The sequence below is a fragment of the Varanus komodoensis genome, unplaced genomic scaffold, assembly GCF_004798865.1.
Source record: "Varanus komodoensis strain SLA01 unplaced genomic scaffold, ASM479886v1 scaffold42, whole genome shotgun sequence".
Classification (NCBI taxonomy): Eukaryota; Metazoa; Chordata; class Lepidosauria; order Squamata; family Varanidae; genus Varanus; species Varanus komodoensis.
The window spans coordinates 2,938,156-2,965,911 of record NW_025335972.1 but is presented as its reverse complement, the minus strand read 5'-3'; the positions used below and the strand labels follow the sequence as shown (position 1 = coordinate 2,965,911).

At 44.8% G+C, this 27,756-nt stretch overlaps 2 protein-coding genes across 2 annotated transcripts; one reads left to right on the top strand and one right to left on the bottom strand.

Moving 5' to 3' along the window:
* Positions 1 to 2,317: 2,317 nt before the first annotated feature.
* On the top strand, positions 2,318 to 8,167 carry TEX28 (testis expressed 28). Its single transcript, XM_044443426.1, has 4 exons — positions 2,318 to 2,395; positions 4,240 to 4,913; positions 6,721 to 6,856; positions 7,853 to 8,167. The coding sequence occupies exons 1-4, from the start codon at positions 2,318 to 2,320 to the stop codon at positions 8,165 to 8,167; spliced, it is 1,203 nt and encodes a 400-aa protein (XP_044299361.1).
* A 3,278-nt stretch (positions 8,168 to 11,445) lies between these two features.
* On the bottom strand, positions 11,446 to 15,618 carry OPN1MW3 (opsin 1, medium wave sensitive 3). Its single transcript, XM_044443683.1, has 6 exons — positions 15,486 to 15,618; positions 14,856 to 15,152; positions 13,164 to 13,332; positions 12,250 to 12,415; positions 11,711 to 11,950; positions 11,446 to 11,562 (listed from the first exon to the last, which is right to left on the bottom strand). Exons 1-6 carry the CDS (start codon positions 15,592 to 15,594, stop codon positions 11,446 to 11,448), a joined length of 1,098 nt encoding a protein of 365 aa, XP_044299618.1. The 5' UTR covers positions 15,595 to 15,618.
* Positions 15,619 to 27,756: the final 12,138 nt, after the last annotated feature.

Here is a 27,756-nt window from a genome sequence, read left to right as displayed (position 1 = left end):
AAATTCACCCATTCCTGTCCATTTTAGTTCACTGATTCCTAAGATGTCGATGTTCAGTCTTGTCATCTCTTGTTTGACCACGTCCAGCTTACCTTGATTCACATATCTTACATTCCAGGTTCCTATGGAGTATAGATCTTTACAGCATTGGACTTTTTTTCACCACCAGATACATCCGCAACTGAGTGTCCCTTTGGCTTTGACCCAGTTGCTTCATCCTTTCTGGCACTACTAGTACTAGCCCTCTGCTTTTCCCCAGGAGCACATTGGACACCTTCCGAACTGAGGGGTTCATCTTCCGGCGTCATATCTTTTGGCCTTCTGGTACTTTTCGCCTTCATGGCAAGGATACTGGTGTGGCTTGCCATTTCCTTCTCCAGTGGATCACGTTTTGTCAGAGCTCTCTGCTATGACCTGTCCATCTTGGGTGGCCCTGCATGGCATAGCTCATAGCTTCATTGAGCTATGCAGACCCCTTCGCCAGGACAAAGCAGTGATTCATGAAGGGAGGATCTGATTTACCACAATGTTATTACAGCATTGCATTTTATTCTGCCTTTTTCCTCATGTGAAGTACTAAGGTGGCTTTTATAGGTCCATTTTATCCCCACAACCACTGTGTGAAGCAGGTTACGTTAAGAGTTAGTGACTGGCTCAATGTCCCTTTGTGAGCTTCATGGCCAAGTTGGGACTAGAACATGGCTCTCCCAGCTTCCCACTCCAATACTTTAACCACAACACCGCACTGTGTAAAAGTGTGAGCTTGCAAAAAGGCGGGTGGCTGAGGTGGGAGGACTGTGCTTTTCTAAAGGAAATAAGTTACTAAGTCCTCGGGCCTGCTGGGTCTCCCCTTCAAATGTTCCACCATTGCAGTAGAAAGCAAATGTGGAGTTGGGAGCTTGTTTACTTTGAAATTGCTAGTCCTACTTTGAGTAAGGCTGTATACTTATATAACAGCGACTCTTGCTTTTAGCAAAGAATTTACATGCTTCACCTCGAATTTGCAGATCACGAATGCTCCAAATTCTAGCAATCATGCTAAATTTAAAATTTCTGCTTGTAACAAACAATTCATGTACAGAAAAAGGAAAAGCTAAGTATCAATGCAGGGTGGGAGGAGCTTCCAGGTGCACCAAAGTGTTTTAATTGAGCCCAGTATGTTTCAAATAAATCCTTGGGTCTGTAAATGAAACATATAAAGCTATACCATATACCAGTTACATGAAATATACTGAAATCTAGCAAACGAAGACAATTACTTTTATAAACACCAATTTAAAGGGTCATGGTAAGGGTTAATGAATTCAACTATGTGAAGCACTGTGCACACTGACAAGAGCACCATTGAAAGAACAAGCATTTTTCAACTGCCATGTTTGGTTTCTGAGTGGTCAACAAGTTCATCAGATCTCAACCTAGCAATAAATTCCTATTTGCTTCTTTTGCTTTCCATGTGTGGCAGCTCATAATCCTATCCTCTACACCTGGGGGCAGGGCAAGGGTGCTTCCAAAATAGGCCTTTATGGTACCTTCACCTTACAGGGATTTGCTTGAAACTTGCCTGTGGTTACTTGCTACTTCTATTTTGTTTCACTGTAGAGAACATATTAAGAAAAAAGATAGAATTGTTGTACAATGTCTTTTCCTTGGTAGCACCCACTGGAAGCACTCTGGGTGAAAAGCCTGTGGCCACAGACCTTGACAGGCCACTTTGGTTGCTGGGAGTTGAGGTGAGGGCCCAGCACCCCTCACTCCTCTCTCTGAGCAGTTCTTAAGTAAAAATAGTTGTTGACCAAAATGAAAATATGCCTCACTCACACACGGGTCTGTCATGAGGGAAGTAAAGTAGTTATCTCAGTTAGAAGATTTTAGATACTATAGGTAAAAAAGTGGGAGATATGCTATGAAGCCAGTCCATCAAGAAGTTTTATTCTGGAAAAGACCCATTAGTAAAGGTCTTGTTTCATTTAAATAGGGCTCATACAAAACTGCCTGGGGATTGGACCCTGAACTAACTAGTGACTGAGGAAAGCTATATTTAATTATATTAACAAGTTGAGTTTATGCACATTTCAGATTGTAGTCAGTTGCAGTTCTTTAAAAATTACAGGAGGTATTTGTGATTTATTTCTGGTTTTGTCATAAAAGTGGTATTTTATAAGACTTTGACTAAGGGAGAGGAAAAGAAGCAAAACTGTTTTGGGGCACCTGTGCAATGTTACACGGACTTTTAGACCAGGGGCAGCTGCACCTCAGCCTGGGCAAGGAATATGATGAATGAATCTTTAACCCACATGTCTGTTTCTGTACAGCACCCATGGTGGATGTCTATAGCTCATCCAAAGGTGAATCTGCTCAGAAGAAAGAAGGCTCCACAAGTCAGGCTGTCAGCTCTGTGAGTGACCATATGCTTCTGTCTCTGACTTTCTTCTGGGTAGGTGGTTGTCTTGGGTTCTAAATGTCTCTGCCCAAGTTCTGAATGATATCTGCTAGCTGTTTGTGGCTATTGGTACAAGAGGCAGCCCCTGCTATTGCTTTAGAGGAGGAAGCTTTGGGTGACATGACACTGCTTCCAGAATGACTAGCTACAATGGGTTGCTCGGTCATCCAAATTTAGTCTGCTTCCCACAGTGTCCCTTATTTTCAGGAACAAACCATGTTCCATGTTGTCACCCATGGCTTGTTGTAGGGTTTTTGCATCACAAGGGGTTGTCCAAACCTGAGACAGCAAATTCACTGTTGGTTGTATGGGATTGGCTAACAAGCTGTTTGGCAAGAGTGGCAAACCTTCTACTGCTCATCACAGTGTTGCTGCTGCTGCTGCTGCTGCTGCCAGTGACTGTCCCTCCACTGATGTTCAAGTAGCATTTTGGAGCAACCATCACTGGTTCACCATTTTTACAAAAATGTGGTCCCAAAAAATTGCATAACAGTGTCCTTAACTACTACTACTACTACTCCTCCATCACCACCTCCTCCTCCTCCTCTTCATCATCATCATCATCATCATCATCATCATCATCATTTTTCTTGGTCCTTTGTAAGCACACAAATAGGATCTTTACAGCTGCTTGATATGTGTAGTCTTGCCTGTCAATTTGCTTGCCTGTTTCAGCTATTAAAGGGACCTACTGAAGTGGAGTAGGTAACAGGCGGGGAAAATGAAAAGGCAATATTGCATTTAGGCTACTTTGTGCATAGTGGCCAGTGATCAGTTGCCAAGTCATCAACTGAAAAATAATCATAAAGGGGGGAGGGGGGAAAAACCCAATCAAGGTGCACTGAAAGGTGAAGGAATGCTAGCACCCCCTTAGCAAAGTGCTTCTTTGGCTTTATGTGTGGAACTGATAGTTCTCATTGCCCTTTCAATAGTCCCTTGAGTCTGCAGTACTGCAGGAAGCTGAGATACTAATGCCCCTTTTATAGACCCAAGCCCTTTCAAGGGATTTTTGCCCATGTTCTTGTCTCACAGGGCCAGCAGTGCATACACATGCCTTTCTCTCCCTTTTCAAGGGACCCTTTGGGTAGCAGCAGTAGCTGAGATACTCCAAAAGACAGCAAAGGCAGCCAGGCAACAGAAAAGCAGCAGAAGGGCCACCCACTGCTGCTGCTTCAGTGAAGAACTGAGAGGCTTTGGGATACCTTCTGCAGTTCCTCATGTAGATATAGCTAATGCTGAGACAGGAGCGAGGCATCAGCACCTAATCCTCTGGTGGGGAGAAGTAGGCAGTGGAGGTGGAATATGATGAACACTGCTTAAAGCAATAATGCCATTATGTGCTGTGATATCAGCTCTGCTTAGCTTGGATCAGGGAGTCTGCAAACACTGGTGGTGAACATAGTGAGTGACAGAGCTGCTACTCCTTCTAGTGAACACTGGAAGGAGAGTTCACCAGGGCAACTGTCATTTCTCACTCAGCACCCCAGTCTTCTCTCCATCCCCAAGGGATTGCAAGTCCATGATTAACACTAGCCATATATATTACCTAATTTATTTTGAATGGCATTGTTCAATTTATGTATAGGGCAAAGGTTCAGCACCGTGCATTCTGAGATAGCATTGCAGCACAGCAGCATCAGCCATGGAAGAATGCATTCTGGGGTAGCTTAAGACCAGGATGATCCAGCGTGTTATGTGATCAGTAATGGGCACCCAGCATTAACCATGGCATTTGGGGATAGCTGGAATTACTTTCTCTTTCTCTGACTCTCTTTTTCCCCATCCAATCCCTATGGTAGGTGCAGACCAGTCGTGGCCGCAGCATCTCTGTTGCTTCTACCAGTTCCCAGTCAGGTCACCGGAGCCAGAAGGATGCCTTGCGCCACCGAGTATTCCACTTGTCAGAGCTGCTGCGGGTGGAGAAGGCCAATCGAGATGACAATATCTCATGCTATATGGAGCTGGTGAGCAAGGCTGACCGAGAGAAGGCACCTTCCATCCGCCAGGCTTTTGAGCGTATCAACCAGCGCTCCTCAGCTAATATTGCCTATCTGGAACAGCGTCTACAGGATTCTTTGACCCAGCTGAAGAAGTTAGAGCAGAAGGTTTCAACAGCCCAGGATAGCAGTGTTCCTTCCACCTCTGCAGTGCAGCAATCATTCACTCCCAGGAACAGCTTATCCCTGCAGGCACCCCTTCATATGCCCAGGATCCGCACTGCAGAAACTGTTGCTGTGGAAGATGCCCGCCTCCCTACTGTCCTAGAGAGCAAAGAGAATTTCTTTGTACCACAGGTAGTCCCAAAGCAATTCCTAGGGGAGGAAGGCAAGCAGAGGCTTCAGGAGTTGAATAGCCAGCTGATAGAACTAAAAGAAGTTCACAAGATCCTGGAAGATGAGTGGCACAAGCTGGATGAGACATGGAAAGCTGACAAGCAGCAGATGATGGAGCTCCTGCAGGAGGAAAAGAGGAGGTGGGCACCTGCAATCTTGAGTGCAGTTGGCCCTGGTGCCCTGTCTCCTTGACCCTCCTACACTCTGGTTTGGTGCTTCTTGGTATCATATCCTCTCCCCCTGCCCAGTCTTCCAGTTTCAGAGACTGTGCCCTTAGATCGGATCTTCAGCATCCTCTCTTCAATGGTAGGATCTGGTACTCCTGTTATTGGGCATAAGGGTTCTGTTGTACTGCATGACACTGTCTGCACTCATGCAAAGAGACAGAACCACAGAAACATGTTTGCTTTCCTTTGTACTGCTGATCTGAAACCATGGTAGAGGCTATAGCTTGCCTGTTCTTCTGATCTTCTTCCTGCTGTTCATGCTATATTTACATTATATGAGAATCTGCATACCACTTCACTTTAGCCATCCTGTCCTAAACCATGAGGGAATTCCGAAGACTTCAGCACAAAGGAAAGTGAAAGCCTTCCTCTGTACTGGGGTGGGCAACTTGTGGCCTTCTAGATGTTTTGGCTTCAACATTGCCCTATGTTGGCCAGAGCTGATGGGAGTTGTAGGCCAAAACATACGGAGGACAGAAGTTCCCCTGCTTTAGACAGAGTGTGGAGAGAAAATGGTTTTAGAGCAGTGGGCCATGTAGCAAGCACCTTTACTACAAAATACCAATGCATCAATTTTTTTCCAGGGCCAATCTCTGAAAAAAAAATGGGCCTACAAGTCTGGAGCAAAGGTACAACACAGATTGCTACCTGGGCTGTCAGTTGGCTATTTTCTTCTTCAGAGCAAATTTGGGCTTTTAAAAAATCCTTACTAAAATATGGCAAATTAACAGATAACTGTTCACGCAGTCCTTTAAAAACAAAAACAAAAAAAATGCAAACCTGACTAAAGTATGACATAAGGGTACAACTGATAGCTCACTACCTTTTGTTTTGCTAGTAAGAGCATTTGTCATTTCATTTATGAAGCCAGAGGAAAGCCAGGTTGCACTGCCACTGAAGAATTTGCTTTGAGTCCATTTTCATACTACATTCATTTTCATCTATAGACAATGCCAGTAGAAGAGTGAGGAAAATGTGGCTGAGAAGTACTGTAAAATGTATTTTGTAGTTAGTATTTAATTCATCACAGCAAGTGTCACAACTGTGGAGGCCAATGAATTGGTAACATGCCTTTCTAGTGCTTGATCCTCATGAACAGAAATATTACTCCTGGCTTATTCCTTAGGTTTCCCCCATGGTGTCCTTGATGTCCCACTATCCCGCCACAAGCACAGGTGCTGTTGAGTCCTCATGGCCTTCTAGTTTCCCTTTTGTCAGGACCAGCCTAATCCACTTCTTTTCACTGCAAGTGTCAAATGAGGAAGCAGAGCCAGCTCAGTCATAATCCTTTTACCACAGTGCCTTAAGCTCAGGCTGTAACAAGATCAACCAGTTGGCTTGAGTGGTGGGGTGAAAGAAAGGGGAAAACAGTGTTGGACAACCATGCTGTAGAGCAGGGATGCAAAATCTGTTCAGCTCCAAGGGTCACATGTCATGCTACTATGCAGGCTGCATGTTGTGCACACATACACACACTCATATACATGTGCATGCACACATCCTAGTGGTTCTGAAACAGGTTTCTCTTTTATCTCTGCAAGCAGCAGCAGGGGAAAGTGTTCTGAGAGTCTCTGGGGGAGGGAGTAGATCATACAGGTGTGTGGGGGGTGCAGTGTCAATGGCAATGGGGAGGTCAATTTTTGAAGGCTGCAGGTTATGCACCCCATCTGTAGAGCATTGCCATCACTCAGCCCACTTTGACTATGCCGCCTTTCTTCAGGCACTATCAACTGGAGGTACAAGTGAATGATGTGATACAGATAAACCTCAATGAGATTACCAACCTCAAGCATGACCTGGCCTGTACAGAGGAGAAGATGGTCTACCAGTCTTATGAGAGGTCCCGGGACATCTGGGTAAGGAAGCCCCTGTCTAGGTGCTGAGGCTATGTGCATGATGCCATTCAGAGGAATAGAGACTAGGACAGCAGAGTGAGTTGCTGGTCACATCAGTATATAGGGATGAAGCCAAGCAGGAATCTGGAATAGCACATTAAGACAGGCTGCAACAGCCTGCCTTGGTGTGTTTCTGGGCTAAGGTGGTGAAGTCTGCATTGATGGTATTAAGGCAGGATGCCAGAAAGCTCAGAAGAGTCATGTATCCTTTAGAATGATGCATGAAAGTGTGAGTGTGGGGAGTGGCTTTTTTCCTTTTTGCAGTGTGATAGTCAGGAGTGTTGAGTAAGTGCCTGGTGTAGGAACTGAAAAGTACATTATCAAAACTGTACTTTTGAAATCCTGGGAGTTCCCCTGGGTATGTTGATATGCTGATACTTCCCTCCCTTGTGTGGATGGTACAATCTTGGCTACTAAAGAGTTGTTTGCATATAATACAATGGAAACATTAAAGAAGGAGTTCTCTACACAAGGCATTTATTGTTGTGCTGATGATTCCTTGCTCATGGAAATTTGCAAGGTCTTTTCACAAAGGCTTCCAGGGCCTCTCATGAGTTTTTCAGCCTTTTTTGTAGTTTTTCTTAGAATGTGGAAAATATGGTGTTAAATTTTGAATCATGACAAACAGAAAAGCCTCATGGAAAGATGAAAGTCTGCAATGCACTCCTTTGTGTTCGGTTGGAAGGCCAAAAAACAAACCCCAGGAAAAAGCCCCAGGTAGAGGATGTATTTTTCCTCTGCAGTAAGGACAGAAGAAGAAGCCTCTGTACAGCGATGGATTAAACTTCTCATGTAGAGAAGCTTCTAACTCAGCTGTAAAGTGATGCCTGCAAATGCCTGTTAAAAAGCAAGGGTGTACACAGTATTAGCTGAGGAGGTGGCCACCCATTGTGGGGACTGAAGGTCTGGAAACTAGGCTGGTCCTAACCTCCTGTCTCCTTGTTGTCTATTCGGCAGGAGGTGCTGGAATCCTACCAGACTCGACTCGCCAAACTAGAAACACAGCAGCAGGCCCAGCAACAGGAGGTAATGGAGCTGCCCCAGGTCAGTGTGTACAAACTGTATGGGCAGCTCATTAATCTTCTGCTGACCATTGCTGCTATCCTCTTGGTGTGTGTCTCCACCATTTCTGCATGTGCCCTTCCTCTTGTTCGCACTCCCTGGCGTGCCACTGCCACTCTCTTTGTGATCGCTTCTGTAATTGCTGTCTGGAAGAACATCCCTGAAATTACCCAGCTGGAATGGACAACTTGGATACCATTAAACTGGTAACCAGAGGCTAAAATAGTGCACACTGTCTACTATCCCTCCCAATGCTTTCCAATATTACCCATTGCTAAAGCTTATTTATTTCATTGCTTGATTGTTTGTTTATTAATTAAAAATTAAGAACTCGCCCTCTCTGATTTGCCCTGTGCCTTTTTCTTCCTATGGTTAGACCAAGGTACACATAATAGGGCATTGCATGTGAGAAATCCTACTGTGACTTACATGGGCACTTCCAGATGAGGCATCTATTGTGCTGTCACACTGCCTCATTTATGGATTATTACAGGGGCTTCAGATATTGTCAGCTTCCACTGTTAAATCCTCCCATGTTTTCCCACTGTTTCTTCTATCCTTTTTCTTACCATGCAAACTCCGATCAGGAGAAAAAGGAAGACTAGCTTTTGCTTGGTAATGTTAGGAACTGTCCCTTTCAAAGAGTTCTGGCACTCAGGGTGAACCTAAAAAGACTGCAAGGAAGTTCAGCAGAGGAAAAGAAAGAACACGTACACACCCATTTTGAATTGGCTGGGCAAGAAAGAAAATAAATGGCATTTGACAAGCTTAAGCTTCTTCAGCTTAAGCATGGGTGCTTCCAGATGAGACAGTTATGGAAATGTAATAAAAATTATTATGCCCTTGCTCTGCTTCATTTATGGAATTTTGACGGCAGGTCTAGACAAATATCATCTTGAACTTGAAACCCTCCTCTGTTTTCCTATGTTTGCTATTTTTTTTACGATAAATCTGCTAAGGAATGAAAGATAGAATAGTGTACAGTGTCTTTTCATCAATGGACACCCTTCATTTGTAGCATTCCACGTAGTTGGCTATGCAGTTTGAAAATCAGATAAAAGCCTAGCTCAAGACGTTTTGGTATCCAAGGTAGAAACTCCAAATAGCATCTTCCTACTTCAGAAGTATGCAATCTTTTGGATCTCATTGGCACATCTGGCAATTTGAGAAACTGTTCTGAGGAGCACCAGAAAGTGGTTGATGTGGGAGGCATGGGACAAAATACAAAAATCTGTCCAAAAGACTGAGTACAAAGCAGAGGTTTAGTGTATTGAGGCTCAAACTCCTTTGAACCCAGAATTTTCAGTGCCAACATAAATCTATTTTATTTAAGACATTTTTTTCTCTCTCCACCTTTCTTCTGTTCAGTTTATTCCCCTCATCTCTGTCATTCTGGATCGCCATCCATATACACTCTTTGCACATGTACCATGTGTCCATCAAGCATTATTATTGTTATGTGCCCTCAAGTCTTGTCTGATTTATGGTGACCCTATGAATGAAAACCCTTCAAAATGTCATATCCATGATATACACATATATCATGTATGCCTGCATACATCATGCATACATATATGTATATCCCTCTCTCCCTATCACTGTAAGCACATGGAAATATCATTCTTTCTCAGGATCCTGCCAAAATTGCCCCTAAACCCTTTATCCTTTGCTGTGTCACAAACTCTCAACAACCCTCCTTTCAAACTGTACCCCCAGGTAGCGTCCAGCTTGCTCCCTTAGCCCTTTCTGGCTTCCTGCTACCATTCCTGTCCTCCCCTAATTGGCCATGATTACTGCTTCCCTTGCTAGACCTTCCACTGTTTACCTAGCCTGCTGCAGTTCTCTTTAGCACCCCTGCCCTCAGTTTACCCAAAGAAAGCCCCCCCCCCCGCTTCCCTTGGTGGGTAAGTATGCCACAGAGAAGAGCGTTGTACTGCAGCTTTCTATTTTCATTTCCTAATAACCTGTGACCCAGAGGCATTCATAACAATGAATATGGCAGTGGCTGGAGGCTCTCACTTGGTTTTAAAGCAATCTCAGCTGTGGACTAGAAAATTTGTTGTTGCTTTTAAGTGGGAGGGATAGGGCACATAGGTAGACATCAAGAAAGGGTCTTGGGTATACGGATGTCCACAGGATCCTATCTCCTGTCCTGAGCACATCCTTATTAACAAGGGGCACAATGCACAACTGTGGGTTTCTCATATAGCTCCTACTTCTTTGCATGGTAGGGCTTACACAGTAGTACTAACCAATGGATTATGCCTCATGGGTCACTTTTATTTCTCTCTCATGTTTCTGTTCTTAATGGTGCCCCACACCTTTCCATCTAAAGTAGCCACTTCACTTTACCTCATAGCCACGGGTATGCATTTACAAGTAATGAAAACTGCATTGCTTGGGCACTTGCTCCGCTTCACCCAGTTCACAGCCATAACTCTGATACCTGTTGCACCCCCTCATACATGGATACATAGCAAACGCTGCTGGGCAAAGGGTATTACTTTGCTGCATATCTTGTAATATAAGAACTGAGTTTTTATACATAAGTTAAAAATCTTTATTCTCTAGCTCACTCTAACTGTTCCAGAGTTTGGTGTTTTGTTTTTTTAAATAATTTCCCCCAATTGCATTTCTAGCTAGATGTCCCAGGGACAAAACAGGTTTTAGTATCAAACACTATGTACATAATGTTTCTGATTGAGCCACAATGGGGAGAAGCACAAAACCCCTAGGGTGTCCAAGGTAGCTTGTGCTGATTCTCGGTGGTTCTGCCCCATGTCAGAAATAGGTCTGCTCCTAGACCGAGCTAGAATTCAATACATGCAACCTTGCTGAGGCACAGACACCTCGGGGGACAAACTTTATTCATCCGGCCCCCTTCAAAGCACTCCCTGGCACCAGTGAAAACTCAGGGGCAGAGCAAAAGGGAATCAGAAGAAGGCCCTACTTGGCCAAACAGTGGGTTACCTCTCTCTAAGAACACATCCATTAATCCATCCCTCCACAGGATGGAGTGTGTTGAGGAGGATATGGACTCCCGGGCACCTGCAGTGCCAGAAAGACCTTGGAGAGACTTGCTTTACAAAAGCGATATGCTTTCCACAGGGACACCCCCCCATTGTTCTGCCCCCTCCTGGGAAACAGAGTGCCAAGTAGAAGACTAGTTAAGGATTGTAGCTGAGGAGACCTGATGCTCCAGGAAAATTGAAGAAAGATGGGATGTTTGAGCATGGTATCCACATCCTTCACCCCCATTTGAAAACAATTCTGAGAGGAAACACTTCCCTCCCCGAGCCACAGGAAAAATAGCAGCACCCTAGCTTGGGGCACAGTTTAAGTCCAAAGGAGAGGGTCTGAGAAGATGGCAAGCCAGTATTTCGTAAGCTCAAAGGAAAGTCATACGGCACAAGAGGAAGGGGAAGTTCTCAGTGGGGCTCTCCTGGGAGGCAGAGTCCTGTCTTGGTGTCCTTCCCAGCAGGGGGCTCTTATGCTGGTGATACAGAGGAGTTAGAGACAGACGAAACCTCAGTGCGGGAAGTGGAGGAGACTTCAGAGCCATCATCCACCTTCTTGCCAAAGAGCTGCAATATGCAATTCCGGAACTAACAAGAGAGAGAGAGACAGAGAGAGAGACAGAGAGAGACAGAGAGAGAGAGACTAATTATGAGATTTGTATTATCCTCTAACTTTAAACACTTCCATATTATCTTCTGTCCCTGCACCTCCCCATTTTAGAATAGAGAGTATTACCTGTCTGTTCATGAAGACATAGATAATTGGGTTGTAGATGGTGGCGCTCTTTGCAAAGTAGGCAGGCAGAGCAGCTGCAAGGGGGTGGAAGGCATAGCCTGGGTTGGCAGCAGCAAAACATGCAAAGATTGTGTATGGTCCCCAGCAGAAGCAATAGGCAATGATCATGACCACTACCATCCTGGACACTTCCCTCTCAGCTTTCTGTGTAGATTCGGACTCTTTCTGCTGGGCAGCAACCTATGCAAGGGGAAGGAATGAAGCAGGGTTACTGTGAGTTGCAGTGTGGCCAAGCATTTCCCAGGACGGATTCCACTAACAGAATGGGGGCTGGAGGAAATTAACTATTCCTGGGGGACATGGATGGTGGGGGGAATGAGGAACTCCAACGATATGGCAGCTTGAATTTGGGAAGGCTTACACTTAGAAGAAAGAGGAAATTCAGCAATTGGAACAGGATTATCAATTAAGGTTCCTCTGTGAAGGTGGATTTTGAGGGGAGAATGGAGGGAGAGTCGTAGTGTCATGGGGCTGCTTACCGCACGGATAGCCAGCCACACTTGCAGGTAGCAGAGGATGATGACAGACAAAGGGATAAAGCAACAGGTGATCATGAGGACAACCATGTAAGACTGAACCCCAGGGTCGTCACTGCCACTGAACACGTCTGGACCACATGAGGTCTTCAGACCATGAGGCCAGTACCTACGGGATGGTGAGAAAGGAAGGTAATTTTCTGTACATGCAATTGAAAGCACCTCTGCATCTGTGCTTGTGCTGTTGGTGTTAACAACTGATCCTTGTTCAAGCCAAAGAGAAAAGTGGAATGAAAGTATTGATGATGTGAATGCATGTTCTGGCCAAGGTAGATTTGACAGTATAAGTGTCACACTCAAATGCCCAGCATCTGGCACCCAGCTTGAACTGAATGTCCTTACACTGGTTTCTAGTTCAGCTACCATGACCTCATAAAAGTAATCCCCCTACCCCTAGGCTAATGCCTAGTGTCCCATGGACTGACTGAAAGAGACAAATGCCAGACATATCTAATTTTGTACTGTGAAGAGCTCTGTGAGGGAATAATCCTGACCCATTCCTCTTCTCTTAATGGTTCTCAGTGGATACACCACATATTGAAAAGAGGTTCTCTGTTAGTTTGTCCAAGCTTCGGGAACTTATCCTGCTAATACAGAACCACTGAAATAGACATAGGGCAACCTTTCCCACTGCGACACCCTCCAGATGTTTTCGATTACAACTCCCATCCTTCTCAACTATTGAAGCTGATGGGAATGTCGCCCAAAACCTCTGAAAGCCACCAGGATGGGGAAGGCTGGAGCAGAGCCTAACTTGATGTGAAATCTTCCCCTAGCTGCCTTCCACGCCTGTACGTCTACATGACCGTTGCATTTCCTGCGCCGATACTGCTTGCCCTCTTCCTCCTCCTACTCACCTGCTCCAGCCAAAGACAGGGGGTGCTGTCCAGGCACAGGACCACACCCAGGAGAAGACAATGCCAGCCATGGCCAGTTTGGCATCAAACTTGACATTTCCAAAGGGCTTGCAGACAACAACCCAGCGTTCCCAGGAGATAATGGCCAAAGACCAGAGTGCTGTGATGCCTGTAGCAGAAGGAGAAAGGAAAGCTGTTGCGTGGATCTACATGGGGGATTTGAGAAGTGGGGCACATCTTCTTACTAAACTTCCATCCCTTGTGCATACTGGATTTCCCAGCTACGAAACAAGTGGCAGCCTATGCTAAGCTTTTTTTACTGGCATTGTAATGCTTGACTTGATGGCATGTCATGTCCTATGATGCCCCTCAACCTGTCCTCCTCACACTGATTCTGCTGTTATGACCTAGCCAGACCATCTCCCCCAACCCCGTGTGTGTAGTGGTTTTTTTCCTGTGATGTTTGTTTTATTCTACTCATTTGAGTAAGCCGTCCCAAGATGCTTGTAGTGGATGGGTTAGAAAAGCTTTTAATAAATAAATAAATAAATAATATATATTAGCAATGTGTGCTAAACTTGCAGTGCTGTTCTGCTGCCAGGAAGATTGGCTTAATTGGGCTGGTGGGGAAGCATCCCCTCAGGACTTGGGCAAAACAGCAGCAGCTTAAAAGAGAAATCTCCTAGTCACTTTCCCACCTACCTCATCCCCGTTTGTTTCTCTCCCCCATCTTCTAAAAATAATACTACTTCTTCATCCCCTTTCCTGTTCTTTGAAAAATAAAGCCTGCAATGTCTTTCAAGCCATTCCAATTGCCTCCTTTGTCCTCTTGCTCAAGAAACAACTAGCTGAAATACATGTCTCCTCAGAAGCAGATTACATGATGATCAATAGCATTACTCACAAGTAAATTGCATTGATATCAATGGCACGTATTTATGGGGAAAGCAGTGCAAGAAGGGGGCTGCACTTGCGTGCATTCTAGTGGAGGTGAATGGGGTGCTTGTTCTGCTGGTTTCATCCCGTGGGAGGACACCACAGTCTCTCACCCTCTTCTCCATTTTTTTCTTTTTGGTGAGGGGGCAATCTTCCCTGCCCCCTTTTAAACTCTTCTTCTTCATTCATTTACAGTTATGCCCAGTTAATGCTTTTTTAATTTAAAAAAAATCCTTGCACACATCTCTTTCCAGCTTCTGCTATTTCTCTTTCAAGTGCATTTGTATATTGATACAAGCTTGTGCTTTAAACTACATCATGTCCACTAGCATGTGTGCCAACTGTGCTGAATGCATTTCATATCGATACTGAGACTGTGTTCCTTCATAAATGGAAGGAGCTCTAATTCAGATCATTTCTAAGTCCGAGAAGGAGCTCTAATTCAGATCATTTCTAAGTCCGCCAAAAGCTGCTGAGGGTGCTCACAGTTGCCCTGAAGCCCTCGCTCAACATTCTGGAAAGTGAGTCCTGCAGTCCATAGGACAAATATAAGGGAGGTAGGCAGGGAGGAGGAGGAGGGCAATTTTCCTTCCTCTTCAGAAGAGTGTGATGGGTGGTCTCAGAGCACAAAGGCCTGTGGGATTTGATTTTTTGGAGGCAAATGTATGAACCAAGACTGATAACAGAGGGAAGGAACTGGAGGAAAGAGGGATGAAGCAGGAACCATGACAAATGAGTAACCCATTAGTCTCTTACCACAAGCAGACACAGTGTATCCCTCCAGCACACACATGGGATGGCCAAGGATAAAATAGCCAAAGATCTGGTTGATGACACTGATGGTGCTGGCAATAACTGTCTCGCCCAGATCAGCTATTGCCAAGTTCACCAGAATCCAGTTGAGTGGATGCCGTAGCTTCTTGAATTTGGCAGTGGCCACCAATACCAAGCCATTGGTGAAGATTGAGGCAATGACCACAAAGATCATCCAGAGAGAAGTGATATTGTAGACCCACCGTGGTGCAATGTGATAGTTTGGACCTTCAAACGGACCTGGCAGAGAAGGGAAGAAGTAATGAGTTAGAGGGAACCCATCATCACAGAGCAATCATCACAGGTGAATTCATCAGGTAACTCCATCAGTCAGTTTCTGAATACCCTACCAGAACCTTTTCCAGAACCCCCCGGCAAATCCATTTCTGTTCCCCACTTCCCATGACCTTTATGATCAGGGTTGTAATCTGGTGGAGGAAGTGGCCCTCTTGCTGAGTGGCCCCTGCTGAGTGGCAAAGCTCATCAGTCCCAATGAACTCCAGTTTCTCATTCCCCAAACTGACCCCCCCTCCCCATCCCACACACACAATTCTGATGCTTGGCTGGGCTCACCCCGGGTATTGTTGCTGTTGGTGTAAGTGAACACGCTATCTCTTGTGGTGTCTTCATCATCATTGCGCCGGCGGGCAGCAAACACAGCCCCATTCCAGGCTTCTGTCATGGCCCTTGATGCCTACTTCCCCACCTGCACCTGCTGTTTGCCTCCCTCTCCCCACTTTTTTGGAGAATCACTCTCTTTCTCTCTTTCCCCCTCTTTCCTGCTCTCCCGCTCAGTCTCTCCCATGCAACTGTCTGTGCCAGGGTCCAGGGCACTACCCATTTATATACCCACCCCCCCAGGTGGATTAAGCCCCTGGCTTGGAGAACAAGCTCCCCAAAGCCCTTAAACGCTTTATCCCTTAATTGGGCTGCGATTTGGCCCCCTTCCTGACTCATTTTCCTCACCCCACCCCCAGTTCTCTGCAGCATGAACAGCTCAGGCATACCCTGCGTCACCTTGGGTGTATTTGCTGGACACTTCAGGTGAGGGATGATCATGCAGGGGTGATTAGAGAGTCAAAAGAGCTCAGCTAATCCCTTTGAGAATGGCCCTTCCTTGCAATTTCCTAATGGCCCATTTTCTAATGAGGCCAAAGAACCCTTTGGTCCAATTTTGTTACAGCCGGAGATGGCTGCTTGTCACTGAATCCTGAGCTCTGGCCCACCATGGATTTGCAGCTCACAACGCCACCAGTCAATACACCTCAAAATGGATGCCAAGGCCAAGCCTCCCCCCCACCCCCACATACACACATTTTTGCACAAAGAATAACAAGCATGTGTGTTAGATGGATACAACATACTGAAATGCAGTGGCACTATACATCTATGTGATGCTGGAACAATCTTCGCAGGTTCTTCTTTTAAAGGCAACTCAACAATCACATTAAATTAGTAAAACCTTAAATAAAAATTATACAAAGCTACAGAATAAGCTAAACCAAGGAATTTGTGCACAGGTCAAAAGCCAGTGACTGTTGTGTAGTTCCAGGGATTCCTCCAGGATTCCTGAGCTCTTGTGCCAGTAAGGGAAGAAGAGAAAAAGAAAGAGAAGGTTGGGCCTGCAAATAAAGCACACATTCAAAAGTCTGCTACCAGATGTCTTATGCAAGCAAGCCAAGGTGCATGGTTTTATGTTTAAAGGTCATATAACTGTAGTTCCCCTTTACTTATCCCTGGTTATGTCTCATCTTGAGTACTGCATTCAGTTCTGGGCACCACAGTTTAAGAAAGACGTATGCAAGCTGGAAAGGGTTCAGAGGAGGGCAACAAGGATGAGCCAAGGACTGGAAACAAAGTCCTATAAGAAAAGGTTGAAAGAACTGGGCATGTTTAAGTCTCGAGAAGAGGGGAGATACAATAGTACTCTACAAGTACTCGAAAGGTTGTCACATAAGGGAAGGCCAGGATCTCTTCTCTACCATTCCAGAGTGCAGGGCATGAAATAATGGGCTCAAGTTACAGGAAGCCAACTGGTCATCAGGAAGAACATCTGACTGTTAGAGCAGTGTGACAATGGAGTCAATTCCCTAGGGAGGTCAAGGGCTCTCCCACACTGCAGGCATTCAAGATGCAGCTGGATGGCCATCTGAGAGGGCTGATTAACTGGAGTCCTGCACTGAGCAGGGGGCTGGACCCAAATGGCCCTCTGGCCTCTTCCAGCTCTGCTCTTCTGTGATTTTACGAAGGAAAGCTTTCCCATTCTTAATACCAGTACTGCACTTTGTAATGGAAGAGCAGTGCTTGTACAGAGAATGGTTATGCCAGGACTGCAACATCTCCTTATGTTAACATTCACTGGAACCATCCTCTGAAATTGTCTAGAAATAGTGAACACAAGTATGCTGGGGGTGTACAGTCAAAATAACATTACAGTTTATCCAGAAATAAAGGAAATACATGCAGCATGTAGGCAGCCCTGAAAGGAACTGCAAAGGCTGAGTCTGCACGCGATGCTTTTATAACCAATTAGTAATATCCACCGTATAGAAGAGGGTGGCAATGCAAGAGGCACACGAGATTAAGACAAGGGACCAAAAAAGGACAAAAGTTTCAGAGCAGACATACATTCACATATCCATTCGGAACAAGGCTGACAACTTGTGTTTCCTGATCAGGATCCCATCCTGAAGTCTAAAGCTGTTCTTGTCAGTGTCAAGCTTTCAGCAGCCATATTTTGGCAGAGCTCTGCCCATTTTGTCCTGACAGAACCAACAGCCTTCCCTCCACTCAGTGTCGCCAGCACATATATGACACTTCACATGAACAGGGTATTTATTAGCACCTTCACAGCACACAGGACTTATGGTATCCTGACTATCTTGTTCTTGCACGTCAAATAGGCCCTGCACCCAATGCCAGTTACAGTAAAATTGTGAATTGTAAAACCAGAAACAGTGAAAGCAGCAGGAGAACATCTCTGGGATGGAGGAGGAGGGAGACACACAAGACCAGACCCAACCGGTGGGTCTTAGAAGCTGAGTCAGGCAAGATTTGGCCATTCTCCACAACTCAAGCTAGCTTGGCCCAGTGAACCACCTGAGGAGGGCATTCCCTTCATGGGTTGCCATGACAGGCAAACAAGGGCCTTGTTTGTCTAGTTAGTACCAGAAGGCACAGAGCAGAACTTGTCCAGAAAGACCTCAAAGGCTGCAGGGGAGGAACACGAGCCCTTGGAAAGCCATTAAGGCCAGACAGAAAAAGCAGACAGATCTGGCCTGGGGGTGGGAAGAGGCCAGGGCTGCCCCACCTTAGGACACTGCCCCAAGATGTTCTCTGCCATGGCCCCTCCTGATAGGAACCATAGTGCTCTGGGACAAGAGAGCCTTCTGGTGAGTAGTCTCATGTCATAATTTGTGAGGGAAAGCTGCCATTTGCGACTCTTCATTGGGCATATGTGAACTACATATAGAAACACAGAAACAGAGTGACTCAGAAGGGGCCTTCTAGGCCATCTAGTCTGTCCCCCGGCTCCAGCCGGCTCCGTTCATGACATGCCCACCATGTGCAAGTCCAGCCTATCATCACATATGTGCTGATCATTTTCATTATGTTAAAAAGTGTAATGATTCAAAATCTATAATAATCATTACAGTTCCTTCTTAACCTACTTGACCAAACATCAGTATTTTTTAAACATAACTTTTATTTACTTACTTAACATATTACTGTATTTATATCCCACTTTTTTTCTTTTGCAAAGAACCCAAGATGGCTTACACAATCTTCCTCTCTCCTTTTCATCCTCACAACAGTCCTCTTGGGTAGGTTATGCAGTGACTCAGTGACTGACCCAGAATCTCCCAGCATGCCTCATGGCTGAAAGGGATCTAGGACCTGGACCTCCCAAGCTCTAACCCCTACACCAAACCTGCATCTCTTTCTTCTCAAAGCTTGCCTGTTTTGATTTTAGCTGCCTTCAAAAGGTGCCTTTCCTCAAGTACCCATTTTTGAAACTGGAAGGCAGAACTGCCTGATGTTTGTAAATTCACAGATTTTTGCATTGCAAAATTATGGGTCAAACTTGGGGCATAATTATGGGCAGAGCCTAATGACTTGCTCCTGCAATATCTCAGTGTTTCTCAAATATTGAATGAGAATCCACCAACGGGTCTCAGTGCTGCAAAACTGCCAAGGCCCCTTTGCTTCACTGCACTGTGCACATGGCACAGCTGGGCAGAGAACAAGGCTAATATGTTTGATGATGGTTGTACTACATTTTGGAAATGAGCAAAGGGATAACAGAAGGAAGCTTTGATAGGAAGCAATGAATGTAAATGTGGCAGAAGGAAGGATTGAAAGAAACTGGCAACTAAGGACAAGGTGTGAGTGAAGTGTGAAAGAAGGAGAGGAGAAAGCGTAGGAGAAAGACAAGGACACTGTGAGAAGCAAAGGGCAAGATGAGAAGACACACAATCTGCAATGAGGGTTTTCTTAGAGCAGGGATCCCATCCATAGCTTTTTTAGGTTAGTGGAAACACTGGAATTTTGAGTGCTAGGGAGGCTCTCACAAAATGGCTATCAAGGAGAAGCTTGCTTGTTTCTAAATGGCTGCCATGGTCAGTCAAAAAATCCACTTCCCATAAGGCAAAGTGGAGAGAGAAAAGTAGCTAGTCCAACAACCTTGGTAGGTTGGGGTCTGAATTCCAAAATACAAAACAACTTTTGAATCCACAGAAAGATTTTGGACTCACCCTATCTGAAGTGTGGCAATCTCCCAGTTTAAAAAAAAAAAATCCTAAACTATCTCAAGAAATCAAATTAAAATCAGGTGAAGCAGGGAAGCTAATCAGTTCCAAGAAAAAGGTCCGTGGGACTGCACAGGGCCCAAACTTAGAGCCTCTGTATTAGCAAATTCTTTCCACAGTGGGGAAGCTGAATGCTAATACCCCCAGAGTCAATGTCTATACATAAGGAAACAAATAGCTGTGGCAAAGAATTTGGCCATTACCAATGGGAGATTAGATACTGATAGAAAGTGGAATCATAGCATTTGCCAGTTGATTATGCCAGAATCTGTCTCCATCTGTCACCATTTTGTGATTTGTGGACCACACTCATTGTTTGCTCGCTTAAATGGGGCCTGAGTAGAAAGATCGAGAAACTCTAGTACTTCCATTGTACAGGGCTGCCAAACCTCCAGCCCAGGATCCTAATCTAGCCCTCCTGGGGTCCAAAACTGGCCCATCGGGGATCTGCATATGCCATACCACCTTCCTCTAGGTCCACCACTTCCCCCTGACCACCAGTCATTTGGTAGCTTGCTGTTTTTTAATCATTCCTCTGCTCCCCATATCCCATGCTAAAAGGTTGCAGTGCCTTTCTTAAAGCTTAATTATTGGCATATTAAGCTAAAATATGCAAGTATTATTGATATTTTAAACCTGTTCCAACTTGTTTGTACCCCACCCACTGGAATGAGGCCCCAAGAGCTTCTTTGAAATGGAATTTGGCCCTTGGACTGAAAGAGGTTCAACACCCCTGCTATATACTAATTGCAGACTCCTTTCCTAAATGTTATTATCCACACACTGTAAGGAAGTATCAACTACTTTGGAAGAACACAAATGTTTGCAAAAGCACCAAAAACTGGGGAGGCGGGAACCCAAAAGCACTCAGTGAGATATGAGCATGCTCACAGCAGGCAAGGGATGCTGGCTGATTATTGAGCAGGGAAAGGGGAGCTAGTGCAAGGAGGAGGAATAGAAGGCAATATCTTGGAGATATCAGATAGTTGTGTCTGGGCTGCTGCCTTCAGTACTGGAGCCTGGAGAACTGAAACAAATGCAGCAGACAGGAAATGAAGTCATTCTCCAGAAACTGGAAGCTAAAATATCATGGGCCCAGACGGTATCCATCCTTCAGTCTGTCAATAGTTGAAGCATGACCAAGTCAACAGCATTAAAAAAAAACAGTTTCAGGGGAAATCTAGGAAATTACAGGGCAGTTATCTCAATGCTTGTTCCAGGTAAATTGGTGGAAAAGATTATTAAAGATAATATTAGTAAGCATGTGGAAAAGCAAATCCTGCTGAAAAAGTAAGTACAGTGGTACCTTGGCTCATGAATGCCTCAGTTCACGACCAAATCGGGTGTCTAACAAAAATTTCATAAAAACTTTGACTCAGGTTGCAAACTCTACATTGGGTGGCAACCACGATCATGGCCATCTCCCCCCCCCGAGTGGGAAGTTGGCCACGATCGTGCTGGGGGCGGGGGGAAATGGCCAAGATCGTGCCCGTCTTTCCTGCATGAGTGCACCCGTGATTGCACCTGTCTTTCCTACAGGAGCGCAACTACGATCTCAGCCATTTCCCCCTCCCCAGCACGATCGCGCCCAACTACCCCCCCAGCGCACCCACGTTCACACCTGTCTCTTCCCCCCAGCACGCCTGCGATTGTGCCTGTTTCTCCCCGCCGCAGCACGCCGGGATGACGGGCACCATTGCGGTTGTGCTGGGGGCAGGGAGATGGCTGCACTCGTGCTCGGCATGTGGTGGGGAGATGGCCACGATCTTTGTTGTTTTTTGTCACTTTGCTTTACATTTTAATGATTAAAAAAGATAGTTACAGAACAGATTTACCTTATTTACATTGAACCTTATGGGGAAACTTAACTTGGCTCACAACCAATTTGGGTCACGACCAGAGTCCTGGAACGGATTAAGTTCGTGAGCCAAGGTACCACTGTATTCAGTAAGTGCACAGACAGAGGTGATATAGTATACATTGTTTATTTATTTATTTATTTATTAAAACATTTTTATGCCGCCCCATTCGCCGAAGCCTTGAATTTAGGTTTCAAAAGCTTTTCAATCAAGTTGTCATGGTGTAAGATGAAAAGTTCTCTTATGGGTTGGTAACAAGTTAAAGGATGGAAAGCAGAGAGTAGAAATAAATGATAAATTTTCAGAATTCAAGTGAGCAGTGAAATGACCACATTTGCTGATGACACCAAATTTAGGGTTGTTAACAAGGGATTGTGAAGACCTCAGTGTAAGCTCTTATACTGAACCAATAGTAGTGCACAGAATTATATATGGTGTAGAGAATGGAGGGAGACATTTTTTCTTCCTCTCTCATAATATTAAAACCTAATGGGGTCATCCATTAAATTCATTGGTTGGAGAGTCAGTACAGTACTTCTTCATAGCACATAGTTAAACTATGGAATTCATTTCTGCAAGATACAGATGGCTTTAAAAGGGGATTAGCCAAATACATTAAGAATAGGACTTTAGTGGTGTACATCTAGTGGCAACATCTAGGATCAGAAACAGTATGCCTATGCAGTTACTGGGGAAATTTGTTGGGAGGGTGCTGTTGCAGTCATGGCCTGCCTGTGAGTTTCCCACAGACAGCTGCTTGACTACTGTGTAAACAGAATGCTGGGTGAATTAAATCCTTGATCTTATCCAGCAGTGCTTATCTTATGTTTCTTTCTTTCTTTCTTTCTTTCTTTCTTTCTTTCTTTCTTTCTTTCTTTCTTGGATGTGGTTGGCTGGAATCCTGTAGGGGAACACTCCACACTGCACATTTTCATTGCAGGTCTTATATTTACATGTCTGAAATCTGTCACCTGAAACAACTATGTAATGGAAAGTCTAGCCATGCATGATAAAACCAAGGGTCCATCTAGTCCGGCATTCACACAGTGGCTAACTAGCTGCCCATAGGAAATACACAAGCAGGTCATGAGTGCACCCTGTTGCCCAAGTTGCCAGCAACTGGTGAACATAGGCATACTGCCTCTGATACTGGAGGTAGCATATAACCACAAGTACTAGTAATCACTGATCACCTCCATGAATTTGTTAATTCTCCATTTAAAGCTGTCCAAGTTTTGCGGGGGGGGGGGGGATCAATATATATTATGGACATTAGGTCAGCTATGTGCAGTGTGAGGAAGTACTTCCTTTTATCTGTCCTGAATCTCCCACCACACTGGGATCTAGTATTAGGGAAAGGGAGAAAATTGCCACAACATGCATTGTGCAGATATAATAAAGAATCATGGCTGTAACTGACAAACTGTAGCCATAAGAAACATTAAAAAGGATGTGAATCCTCCATATTGACATTCACATTGATGAATTAAAAGTTCTGGGGTTTGCAAAGGTGCCAGAAAGAAGAAGTTATTAATAGAACCTGCTTCCCCATTTCAGGCAAGCCTGGCTCTCCCTCTGCTGTGTGTGCCGGAGAAATGTGATAGGAGACCAATTTCCATCAAAATGCTTCAACTGTTGGTTGCTGTGCAGACATTGACAGGGAATAAATAGAAGGAGGTATCCAGTGCTGAAATGGGAGAAAAACAGCTGCCATTATTGGATTGGGCAAATATAAATGCTAACTGGGTCAGTCCCTTTCCTGCTCCAGGACACCCGCCTGTTATATCAGCTGCCTGAATAGGTCAAGGCAAAGGTCCAACTGGAGCACTTAAAAGAGGGACAGGACGGAGCAAAACAGTGATGTGAGTGGGGGTGGGGTTGACTTTTAAAAGACGATGTGCCAAAGTATGAGAAATAGTCAGGAAATTTCCTTTCCTCAAAGGTACATGCACACACATGTTTACAATTGCCCTTTCCCTGTATTGGTGTTGACAAGCATGTACGTTCAAGTGATCCTGCTTGATACAGCGGTATCAGGTATTAGCTGGACCTTCTTCAGAGAATCAAGGTAGGACTTTGGGGTTGACGACTCTGTCTTTTTCTCCTCCCCACATGTATAAATAGAAAGCAGGACAAAATGTTAATGGAACCTTAATTGTTAATTAGGGTTAAACGGGAGATCAGAGGAGATTAAAGCCCTGGCAACATCACACACAGGTGAGTACAGGGGAGACAAGAACCAAGAGTTACAGGGAGAAGGCAGGAGTGTGTGTGTCCAGGTCTCTGCAAGCCTCTGTATCTGAATGAACAGGAGCTGTACAGTAACACAGTAGTACACCTGCACAGCACTCATTAGTTTCAAGTACAGAGCAGCCACTTGGGTTTGAGCAAGTGCTGCTCTCCTTGTGGAGATCAGCCTTAGAGAAATCTCTAACAGTGATGATGAACTTTATAAAAGCAAGTTCTAGGTAGGTCTTGCTGATCTCTGAGGTATTCTGATGCCTCCCTCAGCATTTCTCCAAGGGTTCACAAGAAAGACAGTGTGGAATATTCAAGGAAACAACGTCAGCAGAGAGGGTGTTAGGATGCAGTCCAGTAAGGCAGAAACCTTGAGTCTTTCATTTGGAGCCCTGAAAATCTGACGCCAATTGCCCCATCATCCCGCTGTCCAGAGCCACTTGCAGAAATAAAGACATAAGGGCCCTGATGATCTCTGATGTATTTGACCTCCTGGATTAGTTGACTTTTTGTTTCACCTTCTACTGCTTCACCCTCTTGAATCATTCTGAGATTTTTTTAAAAATTAAATGCCTTCCTTTCTCTTGTCCATACACCCTTTTTTACAGCTAGGGATACTCTTAAGGGATAGTCTTTTAAAGGCGTACACACAGAGAAACTGCAGAACATAAATTAGCATATGAAAATTATGCTATTTTTCCTTTGTTTCTGTGAGTCTAGGGCCTGGATCTTTACACTGCCTAGTTCTGTCCTTGAATATCACAGGCATATACCATCACAACAGGCAACTCTAAATAGAATTCTGTGCTGCCAACATATAAAATTATGTTCTCAACTATTTAATATGGGCCTGTTTTTTTACTGTGATTCATTTTCTCTTCCTAATATACTTAACTCTGATTTATGTGGGGAGTTGTTTTCCTCTCAATTCACTCAATATTCCACACTTGCTTTCCCTAAAACCAAGATTCTGGCAGTCTTGTGCAAAAGGAAGAATATTAGAAAACATTCAAGCTACAGATCTGGTCTCTGGATTGGTGTTTCTTAACACAAAGATGGGTCCAAGGAGTTATTTCTTTGGTTAAGGAGACTGCATGCACTTGGGCTGCAATTCTATGCATGGTTAGACAGAAAAAAGGACTACAGCTCCCTGTTTTTTCCCAGCCAGGTGAAGTATTTTTAACCTGCTCTTCATTCTAAGATACCAGAGTGGTATGCAACATGAACCAAAATATGTCACAAAAAAAATCCAATAAAAACATAAAGCAAAATTAAAAGATAAATAAATCACAGGGAGAATAAGATCAAACCAACATCACACTTTAAAATACTTGGAGCAAATTGCTACATGTTCCCCTGGCATCGACATGACAACAGCATTGGCACCAGTAAAGCTTTGATAGGAAGGACATTCCAGAGATGTGGTGTCCCCACAGAGATGGGCCTCTTCCTTAGCCCTATACAGTGAGCTTCTGAGTCCATGGTAGAATCTCCTCTGGGGAACTTAAGACATGAGCAGATTAATATGAAATAGAGGTGAAGAATGTCTTCCCCCCGCCACCAAATGTTCTTGTTTCACAACTCACCATTGGTTCACCAAGATTGGGAGGGTTGTACATTCTCCACAACTGGGATAAGGAAACGCTCCTTGAGGTATTTAGCCCTAAGCTGTTTAGGGCTTTAAAGGTAAGCAACAGCATATTGAACTGGTTTCAGAAGTACAATTAAGCACAGTTTGCATTGAGGTGGTAAGCCAGGATCTGGATTGTGCCAATTTGTGTGGCTGATGGCTACTCACATGTTTGAATGCTCTCTCATTCAAAGTAAATTCCTTGTACAGTAAAAGTAGCATGCCAGGAAAAAGTCTTCAGGCCTAGCATTCTTCCTGTCATACTAGCTTTCTATGTAGATTATTTGTTACTTTTTTGTATGCCAGTTCCTCTCATTGGGAACTGACCATAGAAAGTACTGTATAAAGTTGCTCTGTAAACACACCCACCCACCCTTGAGGAAAGGCCATTTCCTGAATATTTCTCATACTTTGGCACATAATCTTTTAAAAGTCAACCTCATCCCCACTTGCACCAATGTTTTCCCTCCATTCTGTCCCCCCTTCTGAGTGCTTGAGTTGGACCTTCGCCTTGACCTGTACAGGCAGCTGATGTAACAGGTGGGTGCCCTGGAGCAGGAAAGGATGGTTTGTTTGGGATTTGGGCTCCAACTAATTCATTTGCCTTAGGCATCTTATTCCAAGCTTTTACAGCTAATATGCACAATTGGATAGTATGATGAAAACTGGAAGCCCTCCACAATATGGTCTTCCCCAACCTAGTGTCCTCCAGATGCTTCAGACTACAACTCCCAGCATTCTTGACTATTGGCCTGCCTGGCTGTGGCTGATTGGAACTGGAGTCCAAAAGCTCTGGACTCAGGTTGGAGAATATCAGTATCATATTATAGCCAGCATTCTTTTCTTGTTAGCCCATTGATAATGACCAGATAAACATCCACTGGACTCCCGAATGTAATACTCTGGGTGCATCACCTCTCTCCTCCAGCACTAGAAAGGTGTCCCTTCCATTGAGACAACAGGTGGCAGCCACTTCAGGTTGTGAATTTTGAGCACTATTAATGGTAACCAAATGAGGGATAGATACAAGCTACTGGGTGGGATCCACTGGGAAATTCTCCTGTGAAAGCCCCATTTAAGAGCATCTCAGTTCATTTAAGTGAACACATTTTTTTTTCACACAGAAAAGACACACATCCACATCCCATCTTGATTAGTTCAGGCATCCAAATGCCGTAGCATGCCCTGGCCCCCATTGTAACTATGTGACCTAACTGGTTCCCCTTCTCTTCTCTCTTTGCTCTATAGGTTCACGCCTGCCCTAATTCCTTCCCCACTCCACCCCATTAAACTGCACTGAGATCTACTCACTCCAAGCTGCTCAGCTGATGGAAGGTGACACCCACTCCCTTGGCCCCTTCTAATCCATGGGATTTTTGGGTCACTCAGGGGGAGTCCGATTAAGGGAAACTGGAAACTTTAATCTCCCAGCCACGGAAAAAGGGGCAGAGCTCTGGGAGGCTGAGGGTGAAAGAACCACACAGCAAAGAAGGCAGCAACAGGGGCAGACCGCAGGGATCAGATCCCACAGGTACCTTGGGTAGCTATATGGGTGTCAGACCAGTCCCATTGAAGGGTAGAGCCATTCAGGTTTGCACCTTCGTGCAATGTGTTCGGGTGGAAAGCGTTTCCAGCAATCCTTGCAGGATGCAAGGTTGTCAGCAGTGCACAGGAGCAACGGGCATTTGGGCCACTGTGCACACTGGAATTGAAGGACTTGGATTACTTGCTAACAAGCAACTTGGCCCAACTGCTAATGTGCAACATTTGTTAGCCATCTCTAATGCGATGAAGGTACTTTTCTTGCTTGTACAATGGATTCAAGAGCATGCTCTGTGGATACTATTTCATGTTTTTGGGAAGGGGGAAGGGGAAGCTTCACAGTAAAATTCACAGGCTTGGTCTTGAATATTTTCAAGATTGCATGTGGGAAAAATGTGGAGGAAGCAAGGCATTTTAATAGCATTTATTGTGGCTACTTGTATGTCTCATAATGGGAGAATGTTTCCCTATATATCCTACATATGACATGCAGTCTGAAACACAAGGGGCAGACTCACCCTCCTTCTCGAATAGTCCATGTGCCTTTGGTGCTTCCAGTGGGTAAGCAGATGTGTGGGGCGCTTCGCAACCCCCCCCCAACATGCCTAATATTATTGAAGTCCCCCACTGCATATCCAGTCTTCTTGATTATTCTGTTTTTGCAGCCAAGGTTTCAGCTGCTCATCCTACCTTCCCCTGCTTGCTTTCAGTTCCTTGCACTACATCTAATGGTGGTATTTAAGTACTTCCTTGCAGTCTTCAAAGAT

What these genes read in the sequence shown, in the direction of transcription:
- TEX28 (XM_044443426.1), top strand. Translation starts at nt 2,318, where the DNA reads ATGGTGGATGTCTATAGCTCATCCAAAGGTGAATCTGCTCAGAAGAAA. An exon ending in CTGCAGGAGGAAAAGAGGAG is followed by an intron (nt 4,914 to 6,720) that starts GTGGGCACCTGC and finishes GCCTTTCTTCAG; the next exon opens with GCACTATCAACTGGAGGTAC. An exon ending in AGAGGTCCCGGGACATCTGG is followed by an intron (nt 6,857 to 7,852) that starts GTAAGGAAGCCC and finishes TCTATTCGGCAG; the next exon opens with GAGGTGCTGGAATCCTACCA.
- OPN1MW3 (XM_044443683.1), bottom strand. Translation starts at nt 15,594, where the DNA reads ATGACAGAAGCCTGGAATGGGGCTGTGTTTGCTGCCCGCCGGCGCAAT. An exon ending in CAACAGCAACAATACCCGGG is followed by an intron (nt 15,153 to 15,485) that starts GTGAGCCCAGCC and finishes CTTCTCTGCCAG; the next exon opens with GTCCGTTTGAAGGTCCAAAC. An exon ending in ATGTCTTCATGAACAGACAG is followed by an intron (nt 11,563 to 11,710) that starts GTAATACTCTCT and finishes CTCTCTTGTTAG; the next exon opens with TTCCGGAATTGCATATTGCA.